The sequence below is a fragment of the Amyelois transitella genome, chromosome 18 (assembly GCF_032362555.1).
Source record: "Amyelois transitella isolate CPQ chromosome 18, ilAmyTran1.1, whole genome shotgun sequence".
NCBI classification, from domain to species: domain Eukaryota; kingdom Metazoa; phylum Arthropoda; class Insecta; order Lepidoptera; family Pyralidae; genus Amyelois; species Amyelois transitella.
In genome coordinates, this window is record NC_083521.1 from 7,430,319 (window position 1) to 7,457,712 (window position 27,394).

Consider the following 27,394-nt stretch of genomic DNA (forward strand, 5'->3'; position numbering starts at 1 on the left):
CTAACAGCTATAAATTTGGTTTTAAACTGCTCTTTTTTTCTCTCCTACAGCAAGCTGATGTCCTTCCGGAAAGCGAACCTGGACGCGTTCGTCAAGAAATACGGAGTGAAGCTGTCATTCATGTCGCCATTCCTGAAAGCATCTGCCAACGCGCTGATAGACCAGCCAGTCATAAATGGCGTTATCATCGGGGAAGATATTATTTATAGGTGTGTGAAAGTTTAAATACTTAGTGTATGCAAGCAATCAGATGAGACAATTTAGATTTAAGAAAAGAGAAGTGCCGAGTGGTTCCCGCCACCAATATGAAAAAGAATAGGACCACTCCATCTCTTTCCCATGGATGTCGTAAAAGGCGACTAAGGGATAGGCTTCTAAATAGGAATTCTTCTAATGGGCGATGGCCTAGTAACCTGTTACTATTTGAATCTCAATTCTATCATTAAGCCTTACAGATGAACGTGGCCAGTCGGTCTTTTAAGACTGCTGGCTCTTACTGCTGCTGGAGTAAGAGCCAGCAGAGTCCAGCAGCAGTCTTAGACGTAATGAATGAATGAAGATTTGGAGTTGCTTGATATCCCACTTTTGTAAACAAGGTCGAACACCAGAATTCATGTCATTTTCAGAGATTACGTAGACATATCAGTGGCAGTAGCCACCCCCCGAGGCCTAGTGGTGCCGGTGTTGAGGAACGTGGAGTCTATGGACTACCCGAGAATCGAACTGGCGCTGAATGCACTCGCTGAAAAGGCTAGAACCGGTAAGTATATTATGAACTAGAATGGCTAGAACTAAACCTGCTTCAAATCTTTATACCTACCAGCGCCATTTGACATTAGACTAAAAAAATATATATTTGTGGGTGATTTTTGTGCTTTCCGGATTCCTCTCTGCCCATTGAGGACATTGTGACTTCAACATTTGTATGAGGTCTAAATAACTATGCAAAAATCGTGGCAAGTGAAAAATGTAGTCTCTGCCTATCCTTCCTATACCTATGATTTTATAGGTAACTATGTAAAATCATAAAATAGAATATATTATTATTTATTTTCAAAATTGGATACATGGTATCACTTCAATATTATCATAAGTAAGTATAACTAAGCTTCCAAAGCGCATGTGCAGAAGAAGCGGCGGAACAAACTACACTGCAGCATTTTCAGACGACCAGACGTCATTTTATGAAATTATACCTAGATGTCATAAACTTCTGTCCAGGCAAGTTAACCCCCGCGGACATGCAAGGTGGCACGTTCACCATCAGCAACGGGGGAGTATTCGGCTCCTTGCTCTCCATGCCTATCATCAACCTGCCCCAGTCGGCCATTTTGGGCATGCATGCGATATTCCAGCGGCCTGTCGTCATTGGAGGCAAGGTAAATATTTAAAAATCAATGGTAGTTAACTTGAAAAAATTCAGCTCCGCCCGCGTGAAGAGTACCTGATGACCTTTTCTGTACTCCACACTATTTTTTTTTTTTTTTTTTTTTTTTTTATTAGTTTTGTTTGTTTAAACTTTATGTTGTTGTATCACATCTGTTTTTTAAGTCCTTAAAAGGCTTTCTAGTTTGTTTGCGATTTGATACAAATCAAACTAGTCGGCCCTTGTTTTACTTTTTCAGAAGACGCTAATGGTTTATTATGTATTCCTAAATATTTATCATATTATTTAAATTATAGTAAATTTAGTTGAACTATCTTTATTGGAATTATTGAGGTAGCCTTCTGGTTTGATTGCCATTTGATGCATTTCAAACCAGTTGGCCACTGCTTTATTTGTTTAGGTGTCACAAATGACTTATGATGTATTCCTACATATATTTATATTATAATGATATATAATGAATTATATTAAGTTTTATGAAACACATACGATTAAATTATTGAGGTAGCCTTCTGGTTTGGTTGCCATTTGATACAAACCAAATCAGTTGGCCAACGCTTTTCTTATTTGTTTCGACGTCACGACTGTTTTGTTATATATATACTTTTTATTTACTTATTTATTACACATATTTATATTATTATATTATACTTATATTTGATATTCACACTATCCGTAGTCAACACGGTCCAGGATTCTATCCCTCATGGCTCGCAGCCTCGGGCATTCCGCTGAGATCGCTTGGTGCGTTACCGACACATTGGTTTTGAATTTGTTATTATGTGAAACGCAATTGGTGCACCTGGGTTTTGCTTTTTTGGCCGCCGAGGGGCAGTCCTTGACCGTGTGACCGTTTAAGGCGCAAAAGGCGCATGGGGCTGGTTCGGTTGCGGTGCATTTCGCCTGGGTGTGTCCAAACTGAAGGCACTTGAAACACTGCAAGAACGGAGAAAAGTCACTAATATGAACCCTAAGGTAGTCAACACAGACTCTTTCGGCTGCAGTGGCCGCTCGCCACACCCTGGGGCTTGCCATGAACACAGCGTTGTAAAGCTTAGGGTTGCGGTTGTTTCGCAGGAAGCGGAGGCGCAAATCATGGGGGCTCTCAATGAGGGGAGTGAGGTCGCTGTTTTGCTCGGCGATTATGTCCCTTAATTGATCGGAAGGAATTTCCTTCGGGACACCCTTCAGAATGAGCATAGGTGACAGTTTCCGCGCCGGCTCCGCTGCGATTTTGTTTGAGGTCGACAGGCGCTGGATGGCGTCGTCCCTATCACGATCGCAGTCAAATTCGACGCGGAATTTGTTGTTTGAAACAGCCTTGATGTTCGTTGGGGCATATTTAGCCTTCCTGAAGTTAATCCCCTCTCTAAGAGCCTCCATTGTTTGTTGCCTAGATGAGGATTCCTGTATCGGAGCGATAATCATGGCCGGTTTGGTGATGGGAGGGCGGCTCCTGCCAGCCGCGGGCTAGTGGTGGCGGTAGCAGTAGCGCTAGCGGGGGCGGCGCCTCGGGATCCACCCATTGACGCAACGCCGGCATAGCTCATCGGTGTTGATGATTGGGCCTCCCTGAGCTTTCCCATTTCCTCTTGAATAGTTTCTCTGATGAGATTAACAGTTGCCTCGGAGAGGGATTGGTCGGTGGGTGTGTTGGACGGCTCAGCTGGGAGAGAGCGAACTCGGTCGGTTTGAGTCTCCTTTGTGACATTCAGGTTGGGTATACATGTGCAACACCTGTTAATGGTACCCACGAAGGCGCTGGTTTGCGCGCCGATGTCCGTCAGTATTTGGGTGACCTCCTGACGTTGCTTTTTGGTGACGCTTTTGGATGCACACAGTAATCCGATTGCCTCCTGAACGCGAGCCAGAACGCTCATCATTGGGGAATGCCCAAAGATGAGAGAGACCAGTTTCACCCCCTACTTAGCTTCTACCCCCCTAGTGCTTCGGGGCCAGGATGTCCTCGTGTTCCTACATTTACATCGCCTTTTAAAACATCCATGGATAATAGATGGAGTGATCCTATCCCATTAAACCACATGGTACTGAACAAAGGTACCTAAATATAGAAGCAAGGTAAATTAATGTCTTTGATAAACTAGCTTTCGCCCGCGTCTTCACCCCTATCGTATCCTATGTATATATTTAAATTTATAAGAATGAATTTTCTTTTCAGATTGAAATACGACCCATGATGTATCTGGCTCTATCATATGACCACAGACTGATAGACGGGCGCGAAGCTGTGTTTTTCTTGAGGAAAATCAAGGCTGGTGTCGAAGACCCAACATCTATCCTCGCGGGAGTATAGACTAAAACGTTTACGGTGAAGGATAACAATATCGTACGAGAATTAAGTAGCTGGCTGTTTGTAGAATTAGAATGTTACGAGGCAATTAATAAGCTCACTGTTTGCGCAGAAGAAGAGGGAGCCTAATGAAACGATCTCATATTACTCTACTTTATTGCGCGGTGTTTGAATCGGTTCCACATTCTCGTTTCTCGTGTATTTCTTGCGTTCCCGCGAGAATCTCGCGTGAGTTGCAGTGCCCATTTTTGTATTTACCCCTTACAACGTTACAAAGCCTCAAGAGGCTTATTCACGAACGTTGACTAAACATACCCATGCCTTTGTTCAAAATAGGTATCTCTCTATTTGATCTTAAGATAGAAAAAGGAGAATATTATGTTTTTCAACATGAAAAGTTATGTGATAGATAGTAAAATACTGGAGGTTAACAGCATGAGTTTCTGTAAGGTGGCTGTAAAAAGAATTCTTTGCCAAGATGTGCACTTACTACACAGGAGTACAGTCTGGGCCACTAGTTGAAATGAAATTGTGTTAAATAAAAAATACTTATTTTCTACTTAGAACCTACGTTTAATTGCAGTATTTGTTGTACAAATGTGTAAAAATACTCATATAGGTATCTATATTTACCTAATTAAATATTAAATTGGTTATTTTATTTGCCTCTGTCTTTTCTTTATATACCTACTAGATATAAAATATGTATGTTTTTTTTTTATAAGAAATAAGATATCAACATTAAAACCAGATAAAGAACCAGTCGGTCTTTTCATTCAGGAAAACTGGACTGCAAGTATACTGTCCTGTGCCGGATACCTAGGGAATATTCAGACTATGGAAAGGCTCTGTAAAAGTATTTTCCACTGCCCGACATCCGACCGAAGGCCCCGAGTCTAAAGACCCTCTCTCGTCTTTAGCCTCGGGGCCTTTTACTATTACTAGCTTTCACACGCAACTTCCCCGCTTGATCACAGCGCCACTTACAAAATAATAATGGGTTTTCCGCATATATATATGTTTTACCGGGATGAAAACTACCCTATGACATTCTCCAGATATATGCAAAATTTAAAGAAGATTGATTTAGTAAATAACGCCTGAAGAGACAACAAACTTTAAGTAACAAGCCAAACAACTTAATTTGGCATTATACTGCCAATACAGTTTTGTGGAACACTTTACGGAAAATCTAGTGATTTAAAAATAATGTGTAGATAGAGAATAATAAAAACTATCGTATATTGTATCTGTTTATGAAAACTCACCTAAAATTATTAATTAAAATATAGCTTAAAAAAGACATATATTTATGCTGGTTTAAAAATCTCGCGACTCCTTATAAAGTATATAGTTGGGATTGGGATTATACCCACCATCACCAGATCGTGAACAGACACACTACTGTATGACATTATGTTCTTGGCTACAAATATTTTATTTTCCGGGCAATCATTTTCAATATGTCAAATTGACAGTTGACAAATACAAATGGCCGCTATATTTTTGTTAGCGCGACATCGATCAAGCATTGTTTTTATCGCTTATTTATATTTTTAAGCGCGAAGCGGTGTTGATCGTGATCCAAAATTATAATAAACTTTATTCTCTGAGTGTTTTGCTTGTATTATGAAATAATTGTGACATCATGAGACGAGGTCATCCAGGCATTGGTGGATGGCGGGGCGAAAATACTAGACATTTTAGACCTAGAAGTGGCGGCACACCGCATTTTAGGCCTCCAAGAAACTTTGGATTGCTAGACACACCTAGGTAAACATTGCCTTTTCCTTTTACTCCTTAATCTTACAATTTCATCATATGCACAAACACTTCGTAAATACCTACCTACTAACAAACAAATCTTGCTTTAGAATTCTACACTGTAATATGATATGTGAAACTTACTTGAGTTATGTCTAACAATCATAATTTATTCAATAGAATACAATATTTCTCAATGACAGCAGTTTTAGTAGAAATTTAATTATTAAAACCTTAATTTTCAGATTCGCGCCACCTTCTCGGTTCAAAGAAATACTGCCATTAATAACTAGACCTGAATTAAACTACAGTCCTTCCGAACACCATGATAGAAATAAATACAGACATAATAACCAATCGAGTAACCAAAGACATGACAGGGATTTCCAGAGCCAGAGAGGAAACTATGCACACTCTCAAAGGCGCCATGGTGATGGCTCAAATTACTCCCAATATCAAGAACCAAGAAATTATCATAATATCATTCAATCAGAGCCATATCTTAATAGTATGGGAGATGTTGATCATAGACAGTTGATGACAACTACAAAAACTCGGGAGCCATACAGTCATCATAGAACACCAGTTTGGAGTCAAAATGAAGATAAAAGGAGATATCAAAATGAAGATAGATATGCTGAGAGAAATCAAAATAAATCTTATAGACCTGATATAACAGACAGTGGGAAATTACCTACATCTGACTACATTGGTCACAGACCACCAGCTTCTGATCATTATGGAGGAAATCCAGGATCTGGTATTGATGATTCTAATAGTTTTAGTCGCTCTGTTGATGACACAGTTGACCTTGTCCGTAAACGCTTGCTAAGCAGAAACGAACCTCAGCCTCACTGTGAAACTGAACTGAATAACCATAGTTTAGAACACCAAGAGAGCAGTGTTCAGGATCCTGGTATATATCAAACTACTCGGGAGCCACCTGCCAAGAAGAGAGTGCAGCGACATAAGCAACATGTCCAAAATAATTGTGACAAAATGAAAAATAAAATTGTCCATCAATTATTTAAAATGGATAAGGCTAAAATTCATAAACTTATGGACAATCCTAATTCCTCAAATAAGTTTGAATATGCTATAAGCAGTTTAATAACAGAGTCACAAAACAGTTTGAATAGGCATTTGAGATCTGTTGCAGAAAAATCACTGACCACTTCTAGTGACTTCATTAATAATGATAATAACACTATTTATGAAGACACCTTCATGAAGCAAATGCAATGTATTTTAGATCCACAGGACACAGTGTTTCTAGAAGATATTAAGCCTTTAGTCATGGAAGAGCTGAGTAAAGTGTTGCAATTAGACAATTATTATGAACAGCCACATGATAATACTGGAGGTCGCTCTGACTGCTATGCAGTAGACCAGTATGGTAATAACACAGATAATGCTGATATTTATAATGAATACCCATATGAACAAAATGATCCACAAAATTATGAATTGCTGAATCCAGAAATTAATACCAAAACTGAATATCAAGTTGATGCTCAGCCTACTGAACAACTCTTTCATCGAAGGCCACCCAGTGTACAAAGAAATAAGAGTCAAGAAAGAAGAGTCAGTATGGAACAGCGACGTTTATCAAGATTGAGTGCAGAAAGAAAATCAAATGAAAATCCATATTCTCTACCTGACATGCCTTTGAGAGAACAACAGCACAGAAGAAGTATTGATAGGAAATCCTATGAAGAACCGGCACAAAGTGAACCGTTGCCTATCTTTGACAGTAATGCTGATCAATTTTCAGAAGAAGAAGACCCATTTGCTGACTTGGATAAGCAATATCATGTTGCAGTTGACCACAATTTCATACAAAGTTATGATGCTAGTCCCCAACCTTCAGTAACTAGTAGTAGGTCCAAATCTCCACCTGCAACAACAAACGATATAGAAATTCCTAGCCAACATTCCAATGACATCAAAAAAGAAATTGATAATCAGTTGTTGAATATAGCACAATCACCACTTGAAATAATACCAAGTATTAAAGAAGTTGCCAGTATTACACCTAAAAAGGAATTTCAAGTTAAACATGAACTCAACATCACACCAGAAAAGAATACAGAAAATAGTGTTCAAATAAAAAAGGAATGTGGTGTTACACCAGCAATTAAAATCAATGACGATAAACCTTTGGATAATAAAGATGATCAAGAGAGTTCACAAAAGAACTTGGATCAAAAAGTTGAAAACTCTGAAAATGACAATAACAGCACAATAATCAAAAAGTCTTCATCTTCCAGTTCACGCAAAAGGTCATTAGACCAGCGTCCATCGCATCGAAAAGAAAAGCGTAAAAAAAGTGAACCAAATCAATCTGAGCTAAATAAGCAAATATTAAACAAAAATATAATAATAAATGTGAATGATTGTGCTGCTAAAAAGAATAATAATGAAAAATGTGCTGAAGCTGCTAAATCTATATTTAATTTATTTTTCTCAAAAGATGAACATAGTAAGATGTCAGAAAAAGATACCAATAAGGGGGAATCTACAGACAAAGGTTATTCAGATAAGTATGTGAAGAGAAAAGAGCAATCAAGTGCTTCCAGAGAAATAAAGCGGGAGGGTACAAAGAAAAGACACCACTCTACTTCATCCAGTCATTCCATAGTTAGTCCTAAAACTCATAATACAAGTAACAATAGTAGTAGTCAACCCCACAAATCAGATAAATCAGATCATAAGAGTAAATTAAAGCACATAGATATGTTTTCTGAACAGGCACGAAAAGTAAGTATGCATCAATCTAATAGGAATACAGCATTACCACCTAAGACACCAGATAAATTGCCTGATGAAAATAAAACTGCCTTGCCTGTTATTAGAGTGAAGAAAAATATGCTTAACACAAATAAATTGATATCCAAAGAAACACAAACTTTTGAAAGCAAGAAGAGCACTTCTCGTTTTAGTCAAACTGAAAAGAAGAAAATGTCTGTAAAAGCAACCCAGACAGATCCTGTACTGTCTGAAAAGCCAGGTCCAAAGTCGACTGATGCTTTTGAGAGAATGAAGGAGATTGACTTAGAAATACAAGTTTTGTTACAAGAGAAATTCAAACTGTACAGTTCACTAGAGTCAAAGGATACAACTCAATCATTAGGAATGACAGTTTTAAATGTGGCGCCTTACGTAGAAGATAAGGAACAAGATGCAAATTTGTCCGAATCTGAAGACGTAATTGTTGCAAACTTCACAAGTATACCTGTTGAAGAACTTGAACAAATTGCATTTGAGACTGTAGATGATGATGCATTTGAAAGTCCTAAAGGCAAAAAGAACCATCGGCAAAAAGTAACGGCGCGAGAAAGAACGAATCCAAGGAGCCCACTATTGCAGAAAAATAAGAAAAGGAAAGAACCAAATATATCGCTCATAGAGCAGATCATCACAGATGATAGACCACTAGAAGACATAATATCTCTTGATGATTTAGAAAGTTCGCCAATGAAACCTAAGAAAAAGTCGCTAAAACAGATATCAAAATCTAAGAAGAAATCTTCAAAGAAAAGAAAATTTAATTTTATGAAGAATAAACCAGTGAAAGAAACAATAATCACACCAGAAGGTTTACATCTAAAAGAATGTTGTGTATTATTACATAGGGATGAGATTGAGAATTATTTAAATAATAAAGGCATTAATTCTGAATCAGTTTTAGAAAAGGTTGTTGAAGAACCAGCAGTTATTGTTGAGACAGTACCGTTGTTTGCGGATACAGAAATCAACTCAATGTACACTGCACCAGAGAGAGAAGAGACCATACAGGAGACAGTCAACGTTGATTCAGTCAATGACATCCATTTTGATATGTTGGATGTTTCGGAGGATATAGTGATTGGGGATGCTTACGATGGCAAGCATAATGAAAAGGACGTAAGCGAGAGAGTGGATATATCTGTGAGTGAGGAAATTATACTTGATAACAGTCAGTCGTCGATAGAAGAGACTGCAATGGCACAACCGACTCACACGGATGTTCAATGCAAGATGTATGACTTCTCCACAGATGAGACTCTCCGCCGTGATGCTTACACTGTGACATCAAATCCTGATGCAGTACTCGCGTTAGAGGTAAGAAAAAATTTGTAAGCTTTCATACATACATTAACATTGTTTTCCTCCTGGTTTAAGTTCCGGTTGCATCCGAGTTATATGCGGAAAAGGACAAAAAAAGAGATACAAAATCATTTTTGACCAAACTGAAACGCTCAATCAAAAAGAAAAGACTTAATCATTTATATTATAATATAAGTACAGTAATAAGTACTTACCTGTGTAGAAGTTCAAATTTGTGTTGAATCTCGCACGCCATTTAAACCCAAGAACTGAACTGGCCTCTATTACGAGCGAGATATCAATATATTTTATTTTATATATTTTTTAAACCAATAATCTGACAAATCCTAATAAGATTTTCAATACACAACAAACCTTTGTGGTTTTAACCTAATGCATTATGTGTTGTTTCTTTTTTTTTGTAACGATAATAAATAAAATAAATAATAATTACTTATTCCAGTGCGTAGATAACAGCTTCCTTGCGGCGTGCTTAGACGGCAACGTGTACCACTACAGCGGGGACGGCCAGCTGCTGGCAACCCTGCGCGGGTACAACCAGCCGGTCACGTGCCTCAACATCGTGCGCGACAAGTACGAGACCATCGTCTACACGGGCTCGCTGGACTCCAGGATACGGTACTACGATCTGGAGGTAATTTCTGGAACTATTATTATGCTCGGTTTGTTAACGAAGAGTTATAGTTTTTATTAGTCATGAGCTCCGAAGTAACCACGCATGCTGTCACTGTCATGGTGTGCGGAAAGAGAAAAGGATAGGAATAAAAATAAAGCAGCGAGATCATAATGTGTGGTAACTGTTTGTCTTCCCAGATTCTGAGTGTAAATCCAAGATAAGGTTAATAAACCTGGCTTTTTAGACCTCTAGTTGTAGCTTGTTACCATATTTTCCTCTTCCTCCCATCAATTAGTCATCCAGGTAAATGTAGTCTTTAATTCATGTCACTACTTATCTGATAAAAAACTAGATATTTTGAATGGCATATGTATCACCTGGAAACCCATAAGTAAGTTTCAGACTTGTGTTACGAGATACTAACTCAACGATGCTATATTTTATAATAAATACTTATAAAGATAAACATCCAAGACCCAGGAAAATCAGAGGAAGTTTCTCATCATACCCTGGCTGTAATTCGAACCCGACCCCTCTAGTGCCACATACAAGCACACTACCGCTGCGCCTCAGAGGCCGTCATATATTTATAGCTAATTTTTAGTAAGTAAAAGATAAATCAACTGTAATAAAATATTTTTTTTTCATGTAATATTTCTTTTTTTTTCCAGACCGGCATGGAAAAGGGGCCCGAGTGCAATGTTCTCAGTCCGATACAGTCAATGGACCGCGCGTGGGACACCGTTTTCGTCGGCACGAGAACTGGATTTGTTTTACAGTTTGAGTGTAAGGTATGTCTACTACTTTCCAATGAAAATCATCTTACTATCTATACACCATCAGCAAGCTATCTTATGTCTTCATCTCATCGCTTTAGTGACCTTCCTCTCCGCCTTTTGCCTCATCGGCGATACCACTGAGTGATTATCTTGCTGCGTTTTTCATTTCCCCTTGAAGTATATCCTGCACAGTGCCCATCGCCATTTTAATCTATTGATCTTCACATTTATATGATGTTTGTTTTATTTCTTATGGTGTGGCAGCTGAAATTATCCAGCTTCCTCACTCCCAACTCAGCAAAAGTAAAATAAATGAGTAATAATAATCTCTTGGATAGGTAACATGATAACCTTCATCGTCACTTACCATCAAATGAGATGGAAGACAAATGCCTAATCAAATATTGAATAAAAAAAATAATTCTAAAGATAAAGCCAGATAAGTCAAGAGAATTAATACAGAATCTTACTGTGTGTCTCTTCTATTTTATAACTAGCAACCGCCCCAGCTTCGCATGGATAGCTACAATATTTATAGATACCTTCCTCAGAAAACCCTCTTTCCATCATTTCAAATTTTATTTATTTATAAATTTTTCAGAACAACATGCTAATACCAGTGAGTACGGTGAAATTCTCCGAGCAATCAATCTTAGCGTTGCGGGCCATGAAGGAAGGTCCAAGGAAAGTGTTGCTCGTGGCCGCTAGATCTGAAGATGTGACCGTCAAAGATGCCCAAACAGGGCTCCTGTTGAGGACACTAAGCGGACCGAAGATGACTGTGTACAGTTTGCTGTATGAAGATGGAAAGGTGTTCTGCGGCACGAGCAGCCATCAGATACACGTTTTTGATTATGCTGTGAGTATATTTTGTGAACTAACTTGTATAAACGGCCTCTGTGGCGCAGCGGTAATACGCTTGTCTGTAACCCCGGAGGTCCCGAGTTCGAATGCTGGTCAGGCATGATGAGAAACGAACTTTCTCTTTGGACTCTCAAGAACTTGCAGCCCAGATTTAAGACGTCACATTGTAGATGCAAAGTATTAATAAATATGAGGCAAATCACAGAAATTGACCGAGTAACATAGCGAGTTCGAAAATTCCTTGTGTTATCCATCGATGACTAAAAGTAATAGCCCACCTTAACTTAAACCAGGTAAGATGATCGTTAACAATCATCAATCAGGGTTCGAACCTGGTAACTTATATCTCAGAAGGAAGGTATGAATAGCTGAGAATTGTCTAATCATCAAATTATTCATTTATTAGAGTATTATCATTGGTCTGTTTCTACTAACACCTTATTTCACGTACGTAATTTAAAAAAAAAACGATTTAAATGTATTTTGTCTGCAGACAAGCAGCCACGTGGCTACCCACGAGGGTGGTAAAGGCGTGGTCTGTCTTAGAGCGAGTGGCGGCTTACTGTTTGCCGGCTGCTATGACGGCTGCGTTTACGTGTACAGAGAGAGCGAACCCAGGCCTTTGGCTCAGCTACGAGGCCCGGGAATCATGCTGCTGTCTCTTGCTATCGTGGGGAGCAAGGTTAGTGCCGTCTCTTTCTTATTCGTAGTGCTACGCCGTTTTCATGTTGTAGCTTATAAGATGTGTGCTACGACGCATAAGTGCACTTTGTACCAAGAGATCGAACCTAGGCCTTCGACTCAATTACCAGGCCCAGGGATCATGCTACTGTCTCTTGCTATCGTGGGGAGCAAGGTTAGTGCCGTCTCTTTCTGATCCGTAGCTTCTTAGAAATGTGCTTCAATAAATGAGTGCACGTGTACCGAGAGCTACGAGGCCTGGGGATCATGTTGCTGTCTCTTGCTATCGTGGGGAGCAATATTAGTGCCGTTTTCTTCTGTTCCGTAGCTTATTTTTAAGTACTACGACACTTGATGGTCGAAAGTGTACTCATATCTTGGCCACAGCTACGAGATCCCAGGATTATATTGCTATCAACGGGAGAATGAAATGGAACGAAACGGAAAAAAGGTTACTTTCGTCTATATTTCCGTTAAACAATGGTTTGAGTCCTAAAAATAACAAATGTATAAATGTTTAAAATAATGCCGCGATGGTAAAATAACGATTCAGGAAGGTATATGTAATCAAATAGGTTAACTCATGTATTTTTTTTGTTCACAGATAATAGCTGGGTACAAAGATAGGGGCCTGCACATATGGAAAATCCCACTTACCATACTGCAAGAAATGATTTTGTAAATATTTACCTGGTTAGATGAAATCTCACCTTTAATTTTAAAATAAAGTAATATACTTATTTTTTAGGATATACATTGTATATAATAAAAGAGTTTAATTAGTTGTATTATTTTGTTTTCTTTAAGATAAAAGGTTAACACATTTAATCGCATTGTTCCTTGTGGTTCTCGGCACTTGAGAATAGAACCTTTCTCATGGATGTCGTAAGAGACGACTTAGGAGGGAATCATATAGTGCAGTTTTTACCATGATCCAATAATGGTTAAAGCCGAACTAGATGAATATGTTCCCCTGCCAAGATTTCAAAGATGTCAGATGGGAGTCGCGTCATTAAATAACCTTACTTCCCAATCAAGGATCACGCTAAAAGGACGCACCCCTGGGTCGAATCCTCTACAGAGTATAACCTAGAAGTAATGTAATAGTAATAATTGGTACATGGTACCAAAAATATTGTCAACCCATCAATTTTCTTACCTCACGAAGAAAATTGAAGGGAAATAATCAGGCAACTAGATGCGTATTAATTATCCGATACGGCACAGACATAAATATATAGTAATGTTTTTAAATCTATGCGATACGGATTATTATCATTATGCCCTATAAATGGCAAAAAGGGCGTACCAAAAAGGTTTTAGTAGGTAGGCTGTGAAGGTCAGACGGTTGTTCGTATGTATTTTTTTAATTACCTGACATATCCAATCCAGGATCAAGGTGATAGGCGCATCTCGGGCTCCTCCAAAAAATATCCCAACTTCTTTTCCTAGGAAAATCATTAAGAGACCTACTGCAAAAATCATAATCATGGCGTGTCTGCATGTACTTCTGGGAAATGAGATCTTTATAGAATCGATTTTACAACTCGTTAAAAAAAAGAATTGTGAACGCATCCTATTTTTGCCAAGTGGCACTCCTGTCGGTTCAATTTGACATCGCTTACGTCAGTGTGGGTGTTTCGGTCGGCGGCCATTATCCTACGTAGAATTAATAATTTTTGCTATTTACTGCAAACGAAACAAAGAACTTTATTATTTTCGAAATATTCTGTAAATTTATAGTTCTGTGAAAGATTCTGTCGTAGTACAAAATGAATCCCGAATAGTGAGTATCTTTATTTTATCGTCTTCATTTTCATTATGTAGGAACAAAATCCATTCTTTTTTGCACATTCATTGTCTTCGACATGATCTTCAGCTAGGAGATTTTTTATGTTGTGCACATTTAAATATTAAGCATGTTCATTACTCTATATGTAGTATTCAATTACTGTGACTCATTATGTTTGCGTGGTACATATAGAGGTGCAGTTGTGGAAACGTAATCGTATGGGACTGGAATGGCGCACGAACGTAGGTCTATTGTATTCAATACGTAATTCGGCCTAGAATTAAGGTTGATAACCGATATCGTCGAAGTAAGATCAAGCTTTGAAGCGTTGATTGTAAATTATGACACTTGCTTGCCTACTTTTGTCATGGCATCATATGGGTGGGAATACACCACAGAAAATGTAGGAGAGGTTGGCTGCATGGGCTAGTACCCTTTGCCTCCTCAATAAAACGAGGGAATAATAAAAAAAATATGTAGGAGTGATGGTGTTTTTAATGAAAACACTGGTCTGTGCCTTTAGCCATGATCACTACTTTTTAGGTACAATTCTTGATAGATTTTAACTTATTCCTAGATAAGTTTGGGTGAATCATAGAATGTGATGTCCTATCGACATTATTTATCTGCTCAGACAGAAGTTTAGGGGGAGTCTATAGATTATTGTGTACCACATTGTTTACTCATGCCTATTTTTCTTGTGTTTTTTTCCAATCCCAATGGGATTTAAAAGCCTTTTGTCTTAAAATCCTTAAAAGAAAAAAGGCATGGAAGCTTAAGAAGTTTTGATGTTTAATTTTGCCATAGGTTTCCTTTATGACACAATAACAAAGACATATATTGTCAATACATAACTTGTTTTAAATAAATTAAAAGTTAATTAGAAAACATTCTCATTATGTAATATTTTACATTTGTATGTCCAAATGTAGACAAATTAGTCAAAATGATGAAAGTCATTAAGACATGTTTTAATTTAAATCCTATAATTAAAGACGAATACATACATATTATCACATCTACATATATTCCTAGCAGGGTGGACAGGGCCAACCACTTTGATAAGACTGAAAGGTAAAGGTTTTCCTTAGTCACCTTTAACAACATCTGGAAAAATATGGACTGGTCCTATTCTATCCTGTAATGATTTCACACTAATAGAGAATAACTTGATTGTGATTTGATTTATTCAGTGACTGAATATTATTGACACAATTATCTAGCACAAATAATGGTAGGCTCCAATGAACAAGATAAATCCTCATGCTCATTAGTGTTAGATTCCAGATATCTTATCTAAAGACTACAAACTGACTCATCAATCAACAAAACCAAAACTGTTAGTTGTAGACAAAAAATAGTCTCTCTCAGTCAGCCTTTCAGTCAAATTAAAATTTCTATTCATTATTATAGGAATTATAGGATATTTAATATCGCTTAAAAATTGTCAAATCTTTAAGATTCACAACATTGGTTGACGTCAAATAAATTACTTAAAACTAAGTTTACTGCCGCTTCTAAGGCGTCAGTGCAGAAGAAGAGGTAACAAACTGCACTGCAGCATTTTCTTCAACACTGTCAACCCAGTCTTTACAAGACTGTGTTGGCTCTGTCTTTCTCCTATGGGGATAAAGACATGATTGTATATATATGTCTCATCTTCAATGTTTCTCTATGTTTGATGTGCACCATAGCCAAAGAAAGAGAAGATATATATTGCTAATGTTTGTTATTAAATTTAATTGTACTAACAGTACTATTACTGATCTGCCAAAATCCACATTATTTTACTAAAGGCGCCTACAACTTTCGTTTTTGTCCCATGGTAGTGGTAATGACAAAAATTTATACTGTAACACTTAATATTGTTCCCAAGAAAATTTTTGTTATTGTGTTATTGGGAAAAAATAAAGATTTCCCAATTAAACCTAAATTTAAGGCATAGAGATGAAATAGTTAATTTTATCCTGAAATATTGATTAGAATGATAGAATTGGCATTCAAGTAGTGAAAACAGGTTTCTAGCCGATGATAGCCTAAAAGAAGAATCCCAAGTTCACAGGTCGACAACATCGACCTGTAAACTTGGGATTCGACATCCATGGGAAAGAGAATGGGGTGGTCCTATTCTTTTTTCTATAAGTGCCAGAAACCACACGACAAAATGGTGCATATTTTATTAGTATATAGTGTTTAGCATATGTTCTAGCTATTTGTATTTCTTTTTCTTTCTGTAGATTCACAGCAATTCAGTTTTAAAGATTAATTGGTCCCTTTGTTTGCTGCGCCCCAGACATGTCTTTATCTGTTAAAAGATGATTCAGAAATAGTACATAATTGTGAATCAACAGACTCATATAAAAATGACACACTACAATAGTTTTTATGTTCAATCTAATTACATACCTTAAAATAAAGTCCAAAATCATCAATGGCATAACCAGATAATCTTTGTAGGCATTCCGGAAATTTTGGTTCCAACGGATTATAGTGAATGTTCCTTTCTTTGGAAATATTGTTTAAAAAAATGCATTCATTTTGTGCAAATGTCAGTATGAAAGACCTTGTGCATTTTTAAGTATGTAAAAATAAGTCTCATATTTATGACTGTAATAACTTTAATGTGATTTTTTGTATTTATATCTTATTCTAGGTTCAATCTACTACTACTTAACCCAAAGCATTTATGTTAATAACATACTTAATTATGGTGATCATCTGGTTTAGGCTTTCCTAAAAACCTATAAGACTGACAGACAACCCACAGCCCAAACTGCTTGTTCCAGAGACATGAAATTTGGCATTGTAGGTTCCTTATATTGTCTAAGGGAGTAAGAGAGGATTTCCCGAAATTCCCGCGGGAACGGACGTTAACCGAGTTTTCGTTTTACGTGGGTGGAGCCGCGGGCGCTGTGTAGTTAAGTTTACAAGGGGAGAAGTACTATTTTGAAACGCCATGAAATAAAATGATCAGTAACAGCTGTTGGGGTTGCGGCTACCTCTACCCGCAAAAAACGCAGCTGCAACGCAATCACGATGCGCTCGCGCAGTTTTTGTATGAAAAGTCTGCACATATGTATGCTGTCTTTGGCTTCTATGGTCGAAAGGATATTAAATTCACCTCTATTATATATGCATAGAGTTCCGTGCAGGTAACTTGACGTGCGGTTGACTGTACCCACCTTTTACCTGCATGCCAATTCTGCTATTTGTTAACCGAAACAGTTCGGATGCGTTTCAGCTTGGTTACAGTTGCGTTTATATTGTCAAACGGTATTCCAATAACTTTACGTTGATAGCTGAAACGCAAATGAAACGGAAGCGGTTGGTTATTTGCTGCCGATGCAAAACTGTAACTTTGGACAATTCAACCAATGCAGAACCGTTGCGTTTCGGCCGGACCAACTGTCAAAACCTTATCAGAATACGAAATAATAGCCGAACGGCAAACGGAAGGTTACGTGTCCTTTAGCAGAATACGACAACCAAACCGTTTCGGTAACCAATGCGTTACGGCTTCGTTTGAACAAATTGTTAGTAGAATACCAAAAGTTGTAATCAATGCGTTTCAGATCCGTTTCGGATTAAAATAAAATAGCAGAATTGACATGCTGGGTTGGTTGATGTTCGCATCTAAAACATAAAAAGATCTTTGTTTGTCTCGTTGCTGCATCTTAACATAATAGGTACCATCTCAATCCTGCTACTGATATTATTTCCACTTTAATTTAAGAATGCGTTTAGATCGTTTTTGTCTCCCTCTGCGACCTTGACCGTGTAAATTTACAGTTATCATCAATGACTCTTATTCCACTCCATTTTCAAAGGAATTGAATTAATGTTCTGACTTCTTTATCTACTTCTTTTCTGTAAAATTATAACTTGTACCACTTTCGGCTCTATGTTGCCCCAATCACACAAAAATTAAAGATTTCATTATTATTTGGCATTGCAAAAAGGTTTACAGATATAAAAGTAGCATAGTTTTATGTTATTCTGAAGTTCTAGTGTGTCTACGCCAAATTTGATAACATAACTTCTATTGAGTTTATTAGTTAAAAATTTCAAATGTCTTTATGATATTCGTTTATAGTAGTGCCATTTGATTTCCAGCAATTTAGAATGGAACCACTACATATCTTTCCCATGTAAAAGGCGATTAAGGGATAGGCTTATACTTGGGATTCCTCTAGTAGGCGAGGCTTGCAACCTGTCACTGTTTAAATTTCAATTCCATCATGAATCCATACAGCAGAACGTGGCCTTTCAGTCTTTTCGAGTCTGATGGCGCTGTCTACCCCGCAATGGATAGACATGACTGTATGTGTATGTGTTCGTAGAAATTTACAATATTAGTTTATTCGAGTCATACCAAGCTTTAAAAATTAATTTGTTCAAATCAATTAATTTACACTTTAAACTTCCAGCGACTACTTATTCAAGCTACTCCTGATCGGAGACTCCGGGGTCGGCAAGTCCTGCCTGCTCCTCAGATTCGCGGACGACACTTACACAGAAAGCTACATCAGCACCATCGGAGTGGACTTCAAAATAAGGACAGTTGAACTAGACGGCAAGACAATAAAGTTACAAATATGGGACACGGCGGGCCAGGAGCGGTTCAGAACAATCACATCGTCGTACTACAGAGGTGCACATGGTATCATCATTGTCTATGATTGTACGGATCAGGTGAGAAGGTTTTTTTTTTTTATTTCTTTATAACTTCTTAATAATATGACAGGATCTTTGTCAAAGTGCGCACCCAGAGGAGTGAAGATGTAACGTGCATTAATAATTGGAGAAAGAAGAATAATGTGATGACCAACTGAGAAGTAGTGGCCGTCGCCTTGGGACCGCAATATCTATCGTCAACGCACGATTTCATTACTCTAAAATAATCTTATTTCGTTTTTATATGCCCTGCCAATGAATTCCCACTAAACGATAATTTATTTTATCAAACACTAACCGTATAATATAAAAAAGGGGGTGATCTGACATCGAGTGTATTTGAAACGTATTTATTAGTCACATGTATAGATAGATAGATAAAACTTTTTATTGCACTATAAGAGTATACAAAACAGCGCAAAACAGATAGAGATGGTACAAAGGCGGCTTATCGCTAATGCAATCTCTTCCAGTCAACCATTGAGTGGAAGGAAACCAAACAGGACATAATATATAGTATTTGAGACTGTTCATTTAAGGTCAATAGTATTTGAGACTGTTCATTTAAGGTCAATTAAGGGAAATCCCCTTACAATAATATGTAGGTATGGTTGGAGCGTCGATGGTCTTATTGGTAAGGTACCCAGTTAAAATGCGTGTGGCACAGGATCGAATCCACACATATATTAGTTTAAATACTAACCGATGCTCTTACGGTGTGGGAAAACATCGTGAGGAAACCTGCACATTCAGGCACCTGTATGTATAACCATGATCGATCCAATACGGGATAGGTTCCTCTGCAAAGGTTGCGCAGGTCAGACGGGAGTCGCTTCATGTAAAAACCTGACTCACCCCATCCAGGATCCATACTCAAAGGTATACCCCGGGCTCCTCTTCAGAGTGGTGAAGATGCAACCGGGACTAATGCCAGGAGAAAGAATAATAAGCATAGCGTCTTTTGTCTGTCTTTATCAATTTAGTATAGGTCTGTATACGTACTTTATATACAGTATGTCTTATCTTTGACTGGCAAAACCATTACCTTGTTTATAAATAAACAGGACTTTGCGAATGTACAAGTTGAATGATATATTCTCTTAAGGGTGAATAAACCGTAAACATATAAAGCGGGAATATTGGCCAAGTGCCAGTATCCAAAATGGCTACCAAAATAAGGCCCAGTAACCCAATTTTCCCGAAGTGACGTATCTACATACGTCAATAACATTTATTACCTGACGTCGCATCACATGATTAACCTATTTGTAATATACCTGTACATATTTACTAGTAATAATTCATTTGTTCCTTTTATTAATTACCATGTATAAGAGTTTGTTTAGGCCTTCACACTCATGTGAAATTCCAAATAAAGTATCTAAACTACTCCTGAAGGTCTAGCTGGTATATTATGTCTATGTCAATTTCATCGTACATATGAAATGAATTGAAATTTCTATTACAAAGTTCTAAAAATATTAATTACATTCTCTTAATAATCTAATAGGTATAGACATGGAACTAGATCTCTACAAATCTTACTATGGATTGGAGAGTGGAACGTGGGTGTAATTGGCCGCTCTGTGTTATTATTAATTCTGTGGTATAACAACAATATTATGCTCAAGACCGCAACAATCAAAAGTGATTTGTAGACTTCGCGAAATTACAGTTAGCCGAAGCGTGACTGTTGTATAACTGTAATCCAGGAAAAAATATATAAAATACATTGTCTGCAGATCACATTACATGAAAATTAAGAAATATTAATTATTTTTTAAAGTTTATTTTAAATTGTAATGGACAACTTATAAACTAACAAAATATTTAAAAAAATTACGTCATAACTAATAATGTTCTTAATAATACTTATTGCCATAGATTAATATCATGAGCCAAGTAAAATATAATTTTAATTTATCGTTGTTTCTTAAAAAAAGTAGTGCAATATCAAATCAAACAATTTATAAATAAAACGGGCGAATTGATCTGACTGGAAGGTCGCTGGACATCAATCTGTGTGATTCATTCGGTTTGTATTCATCAGCCCAACCTCCAAGAATTATGTGGAGGTTTTGTGTTTAAACTGTTAGCGGACGATAATTTGTTTTACTACATTCATATCATCATGTAATTCTTACTAAGGCAATTCATATATGTGTGTGTGTATCAAATAATAAATACAAAACTACTTCTAAAAAAGAAAGAAAAAAAAGATGATTACAAACTAAAATTTCATTTACAAATTGTACAGTCCCTGCATAGCATCAACATGCGGGAGTGTGCCCAGAAGCTGGCAGCATTGCCAATTTGAATGGTAATACTGATTCTCTGAGCCAGATAATTACCTATATTTGATTTTGTTTTTCTATTTGATATTTGCGTTTACGGTTCTCGTCTAATTTATCTGATTAAATAGTATCTAATGAAATCTTGTACGTAGTTTCGTCTTAGATGCATGAGGAAATAGGCAGAAAAAATCGTAGATGTTGACTAAGCATTCAAACAAATGAACTTATCTTCAGAAAATTAAGTTTTCCTCCACGCGCATCACGGATTTTAACCGGCCACATAACCAATCAGTCCACCCACCACCACCCAAATGTCAATCAATCAATTTATGCTGTATGTAAGTATAAATAAAATAATTTCCAGGATTCGTTCAGCAACGTGAAGCAATGGCTGGAGGAGATCGACCGCTACGCCTGCGACAACGTGAACAAGCTGCTGGTGGGCAACAAGTGCGACCTCACCACTAAGAAGGTGGTCGACTACGCTACGGCCAATGTAAGTGTTCTTTTTTAACTAATCTGTGTGATTTCTGTGTGATTGAGTTAGCCTCGAAGCAACCTTTATTGATGGTTCTTGTCTTTTACATACATACACAGAAATTCTCACGTCTATATCCTTTGCCTTGGGGTAGACAGAGCCAAAAGTATTGAAAATATTGATAGGCCGTGTTCAGCTGTATGGCTTTATGATAGAATTGAGATTCAAATACTGAATCCCAATCCTGTAGTCACCTTTTACGATGGTAGGAAAGAGATGGAGTGGTCCTATTCTTTTTTCTTTTTTAAAATGCCTTGTCTTTTTAATTGAATATTATTTCTTATAGATAAGATAAATTATGAATTATGTCAGCCTTGAAATTTCTTACTGTTAAAATCTTTAACTTCAAGTTTAAAACAAAAACAGACAAAATTCAGAGACCCATTTTATTGCACCAAATTTTGATCATACCGCCTACATTAAGCTTAAGTTCCAAAGAACTCCTGAGTATTTGGAAAGCAACTAGGCTTGATCAATTATAATTATGTTAAACAGAATTTGATATGACAATTTTATTCCAACATTTATTTTCTAGACACTTGTAAAGTTTACTTGAATTCAATACATTCAAAATATGAAAACATGTTTGTACGATCGAAAATTAGAAAAAACAAATTCCTGACAACAATTTTTTGTTCATAATAATTTTATTGCGAGTTCAAGGTTCAAATATACATGACTGGTCACAAAACAACGAATGATCTACAAAAAACTGATATGATTTCTTATTTATCTTAATCGAAAGCGAAACATAATGCCAATTTTCGAAATTTTACATCAACTCGTTTCGTACAAAAATCCATTCTTAGCTTCCAGTCCAAGCCCACGGGATAAAGCCCAATTTTTTTTTACAAATGGTATTGGTGTATACATACATACATATAGGTAATCACATTCAGCTGTTTGGTTTAATGCTACAATTGATATTCAAATAGTGACTGGTTACTCGCCCATCGCCTAAAAGAAGAATCCCAGGTCACACGACATCCAAGCGGAAGAAACGGAGTGGTCCTATTATTTTTTCTATTTGTACCGGGAACCACACGGGACCACTGATAGTAGTAAACACATTTCAACTCGTTCCCCAGCAATACGCCGAGCAACTAGGCATACCATTCCTCGAGACGTCAGCCAAGAACTCCACCAACGTGGAACAGGCGTTCATGACGATGGCGGCGGAGATCAAGGCGCGCGTGGGGCCGCCCAGCGCGGGCTCCGCCGTGGGCGCCGGCGCCGCGGTCAGGATCGACCCAGGCCGCCCCATCGACACCAACAAGTCGAGCTGCTGCTGAGCGGATGTCAATGGTAAGTCAGCTGATTTAAATCTACCTAGACTAGTCTTGTTAAGCTTAACCGAAATTGTTTCTCTCGATGACTTGTTAGATACTGGCGCTAGTTCACTCACTTTCATGAGTTATTGGTTATACTGCATTTGAGAATTGACACTAACAAGTCGAGCTGCTGCTGAGCGGATGTCAATGGTAAGTGAAATGAAAATGAAAAATGAAAAATATTTTATTTGGAAACAAAAACAAGTACAATTTAAGTAAACATAGGATAACGATGACATCTGCAGAAGTTATGAAACTGTGTCGCAGATCTCAACGCCCACCTCCAGAAAACATTTATATAATGTGTTTCCTTAATCTTAGCACCTAATCCATTCATTACAACAAAAGAGAAGGAAAAAAAAAAGATTTGATGTTTAAGTCTGCTGACCATAGGTATAGATCTAGCTAGACTAGGCATATTAAGCTTTACCGAAATTGTTTCTCTCGATAACTTGTTAGATACAGGCGCTAGTTCACTCACTTTCATGAGACATTGATTATACTGCATTTGAGAATCGACACTAACAAGTCGAGCTGCTGCTGAGCGGATGTCAATAGTAAGTCTGCTGACCATAGATATAGATCTAGCTAGACTTGTCTTATTAAGCTTTACCGAAATTGTTTCTCTCGATGACTTGTTAGATACAGGCGCTAGTTCACTCACTTTTATGAGCCATTGGTTATACTGCATTTGAGAATTGAAAGCTGCTGCTGAGCGGATGTCAATGGTAAGTCTGCTGACCATAGATATAGATCTAGCTAGACTTGTCTTATTAAGCTTTACCGAAATTGTTTCTCTCGATAACTTGTTAGATACAGGCGCTAGTTCACCCATCATATGCATCACAACAGGATAAAGATCATTACTCATTGTATTGTGGTTTTCCGCAAATTAGGGGATTTAAATCAATCATTATTTTTTGTTTGAGGGTTTGGTTTTGTGGGAATTTAGTCAAGTAAGTTTCATACATAACAGTGCCGACCTCACGTACCGAGTGGGAAAAGGTATCGACAAAGAAGTCTAGTTAGTTCTATACATGTTCATCTCACCTAAAATATAAATCTAACTTAAACTTACTAGTTATTCTTTGCCAAACTGTTGCATTCGACACGTTATGTCTAGAGACAGTACTTTTCAAAATATAAATTAATATTTGTCATTTTGTTTAACAGGCGGACGGCACACAGCGTTCTCGCCGATCGTCCGCGACCAATGCAATTACAACAAACTTATGACCGCACTGTATCGGGCCACGTTCCACCAATATGCGACCAGACACGACCCACACCATTCAAAATCCACCCGAATATCCGGGACATCAAGTCAGGTACCGGTAACCGCTTACCATCAGGAAGAATCCAGCCCCCGTGTCGTTAGTTTGCGGCAACCTTTCTATCGTCGACCGTGTGTCTCTTCTACTTGATATTTACTATGCTCAAAGACAAAGATGCCGCTTCTGATGTTGCTACATACATTCAAGTACATAGCAATATCTGAAGTGGGATCATAGTTAACTATAAAGAAGCTACATGTGTCACTGAAAAATATGTATAAAAATAACAAAATTGGGAGCATTTCCATCGTTGGGAATCCCAATTAAAATATTACAACATATTGATATACGAGTCAAATACGAATGTTCTTTGTCATTTTAATCTTTAAATGTCACAATTCTACAATTTGATAATCAATAACAAGTCATCTCCAGATAAATCATGGTTTTATTTCACTATTTTTAAATCGATGGCTTGACGGATGGATGGTATGTATGAAAAAGTAATATGAATAGCGAACCATCACCTCGAAAAGCTAATTATTCTTACTAGCACCCGCCATATGATTAACTTCTTAGCCTAATAAGCAATAGTGGGTGTTCACATTTTTGTGTGGTGTAAAATTCTTTGTTTATCTGAAAATGTCTCACCTATTGATGTGACGTAACGTTATATTTTTTCTTGGTAAGCGGCAAAATTTGGTGGGAGGGTATGAATGTCTGTTCTATACATTAGTACTATTATCAATTCCCCGGAAAAGAGACAAAACAGACAGTCATCTTAAACTGGTCAAGTAATAAGGCTCATTTTATAATTTGCTTCGAGAAATGAGACATGGATGGTGTATGTTTATACATGTTTATATATAATGAAGTAGGTTAATTTTGTGCTGTTTCCATAATGTGAATTTTTCGGCATAGGTAATGGATGAAATTCACGTGTTTTTGTATGGTAAAGCATAAATATAAGCCGCGTATCATACTCGCGGTGTTTCGGACGCAGTGGTCACATTGGCGTTAAGGCTAAGCGTAGTTTAATACGAAATTATTAATTGAAGCCAGAAAATATTACTTCTAAAATTTATAGTCCATTGACGTCAATTTATGATCTATTTTTGTAACCTCAACAAAAAAATACTGATGTAGATCGATATATTCATTCTTTAATGATACTCTTTAATATATGATTGATGCCACGCGCGTGTTGAATATTGCAATTGACCATCTATTAGTAAAGATTTCTTGTAAATTTGTGGTACCAATGTGACCTCTACGTCTAAGAACAGAAGAGTTCGTTATATAGATAACTTTAAATAAGCGCACTATGCTACGTCAATGAAATTATTGCTTTAAATGCACTTACGATGCGACCGTGTCATTTTGTAGAAACTTTACGACAACATAATACGTTTGTTCGTTCCAATTCCGAATACGAGTTAATTATTCTCTATATAATAGAATTTCGACACATGTGGCAAGAATATTAACTTAAATGAGGGTGATACATTAAGGTATACTCGCACTTTATTTAAAGCCAGAGTGCTGCCATCTAGTGTAAGAAAAACTCACGATATTTCTATGATACGGCGTAGTGCGCTCCTCTATGTAAGTTATTGTTACAATCTTTTACTGAAAAATGTCCATTCTTGTAGGCGATATTCTCAGCTTATGTTTATTACTCCGTCACAGGTACTAATATATGCACTGGGTGTTTTATATGTATAAATATCGTGATGCGTACTTGGGTTGATAGGTTGTGCTGTGTTGAAAATTTTGTGTTAATCCTTTAAGGCGGTGTTTGTTGAAATAATTAATTTTAATCTTATGACCGATGTATAAGGTTGACTTTGTGGGAAAAACTATCACCGTCTTTAGGGATTGGAAAATATTTTTGCTTGTTTACATAAGTTTAGTAGCTAAACAGTTGCAATTGTACATTGCCATTTTACTTCGTGATATGATTAAGGCGTTGAGAGTTTTTTTTTATTATACAACTATGTTACGGCAAAATAGAAATTGGATTAATTGATTCACTGATTAACCTTATAGTGGTAAAAGATAGGTGGGCGAAATATATTACAATTTAGTTCGCTTTCCAACCCCGCGTTCTAAGCACAAGTGAGGAAGCCACAAGCCACGCCTTCTGCCTTTATCTTGAAACTTGTATGAAAGAGTTGACCGCATTTTTTTATAACGTAGACACTAGTTACTAAGCAGTTAGCTCCTAAGCTCATGTAAACTAAGCATTACACAAAATCGTAGATATAGCAAATTGGCCTTAGATAATTTAGACAGATACATTATAGAAATTTGTAGCCATCGATAAAGTAAAGCGGGATCATAGTATTAATTAAAAGACATATATCAATATCACAGCAATATTGTGATAATTTAAAATTTTAAAACGACGGTTTAATATTTTTAGCGGTACATCTTTTATCACGATTAGTTCTTCACTTTAAGAAACATTAAGATGAGGTAGTTTATATTATGATGTATTTAATTTGCCGCCCGAAATATTGAACCGTAAATTTATTTATAATCTGTCAAACTATTGTAACTTATGTCGTTATTTTTGTACTATTACGTCAGAGTTAAGTTTACTTAAATCAATCCGCTAACCCACTTCTGTATTGAGGGTATATTAGAAATTAAAAACAGTATGCTATAAAGGATGTTTCATTTCACCCACATTTTCCTTTTTTTTTTAATTCTCTGGACGCCTTGAAGGCCTTGTGTCCATTGTCTGTTTTACAAGGACACGCCTACTAGGGGCTTCATGTTTTATATGAGTAATCGAAATCGAATCGAAAAATAAGTCTTGTTTTCTATTTCGCCTAATAAGATAGGGATGAAACTAAAGAGATCGTTTACAGTATTTCAGGTAGTACCTATATAATATAGTATGTACTTACGTGAAAGTGACTACATAATGAAGATAGACCAATCTTCTTTATCGATACACTCTTGACAGAGTAG

The 27,394-nt window shown here is 37.1% G+C and overlaps 3 protein-coding genes across 3 annotated transcripts in view; all 3 read left to right on the forward strand.

Moving 5' to 3' along the window:
- Positions 1-3,701, forward strand: part of LOC106143331 (dihydrolipoyllysine-residue succinyltransferase component of 2-oxoglutarate dehydrogenase complex, mitochondrial) — a 39,803-nt gene extending 36,102 nt beyond the window's left edge. Inside the window, exons 8-11 of the mRNA XM_060949244.1 lie at positions 51-209; positions 627-760; positions 1,222-1,379; positions 3,567-3,701. Of these exons, the coding sequence (XP_060805227.1) occupies positions 51-209; positions 627-760; positions 1,222-1,379; positions 3,567-3,701 (586 nt within the window). The remainder of the gene's footprint in view (positions 1-50; positions 210-626; positions 761-1,221; positions 1,380-3,566) is intronic.
- Positions 3,702-5,186: 1,485 nt separating this feature from the next.
- On the forward strand, positions 5,187-13,300 carry LOC106129887 (uncharacterized). Its single transcript, XM_013328585.2, has 7 exons — positions 5,187-5,471; positions 5,708-9,566; positions 10,015-10,206; positions 10,860-10,979; positions 11,569-11,826; positions 12,325-12,513; positions 13,117-13,300. Exons 1-7 carry the CDS (start codon positions 5,347-5,349, stop codon positions 13,192-13,194), a joined length of 4,821 nt encoding a protein of 1,606 aa, XP_013184039.2. The 5' UTR covers positions 5,187-5,346; the 3' UTR covers positions 13,195-13,300.
- An 825-nt stretch (positions 13,301-14,125) lies between these two features.
- Positions 14,126-27,087, forward strand: LOC106129897 (ras-related protein Rab-1A). The gene is made up of 5 exons (XM_013328596.2): positions 14,126-14,298; positions 18,732-18,996; positions 21,637-21,768; positions 22,899-23,115; positions 24,315-27,087. Exons 1-4 carry the CDS (start codon positions 14,285-14,287, stop codon positions 23,100-23,102), a joined length of 615 nt encoding a protein of 204 aa, XP_013184050.1. The 5' UTR covers positions 14,126-14,284; the 3' UTR covers positions 23,103-23,115; positions 24,315-27,087.
- Positions 27,088-27,394: the final 307 nt, after the last annotated feature.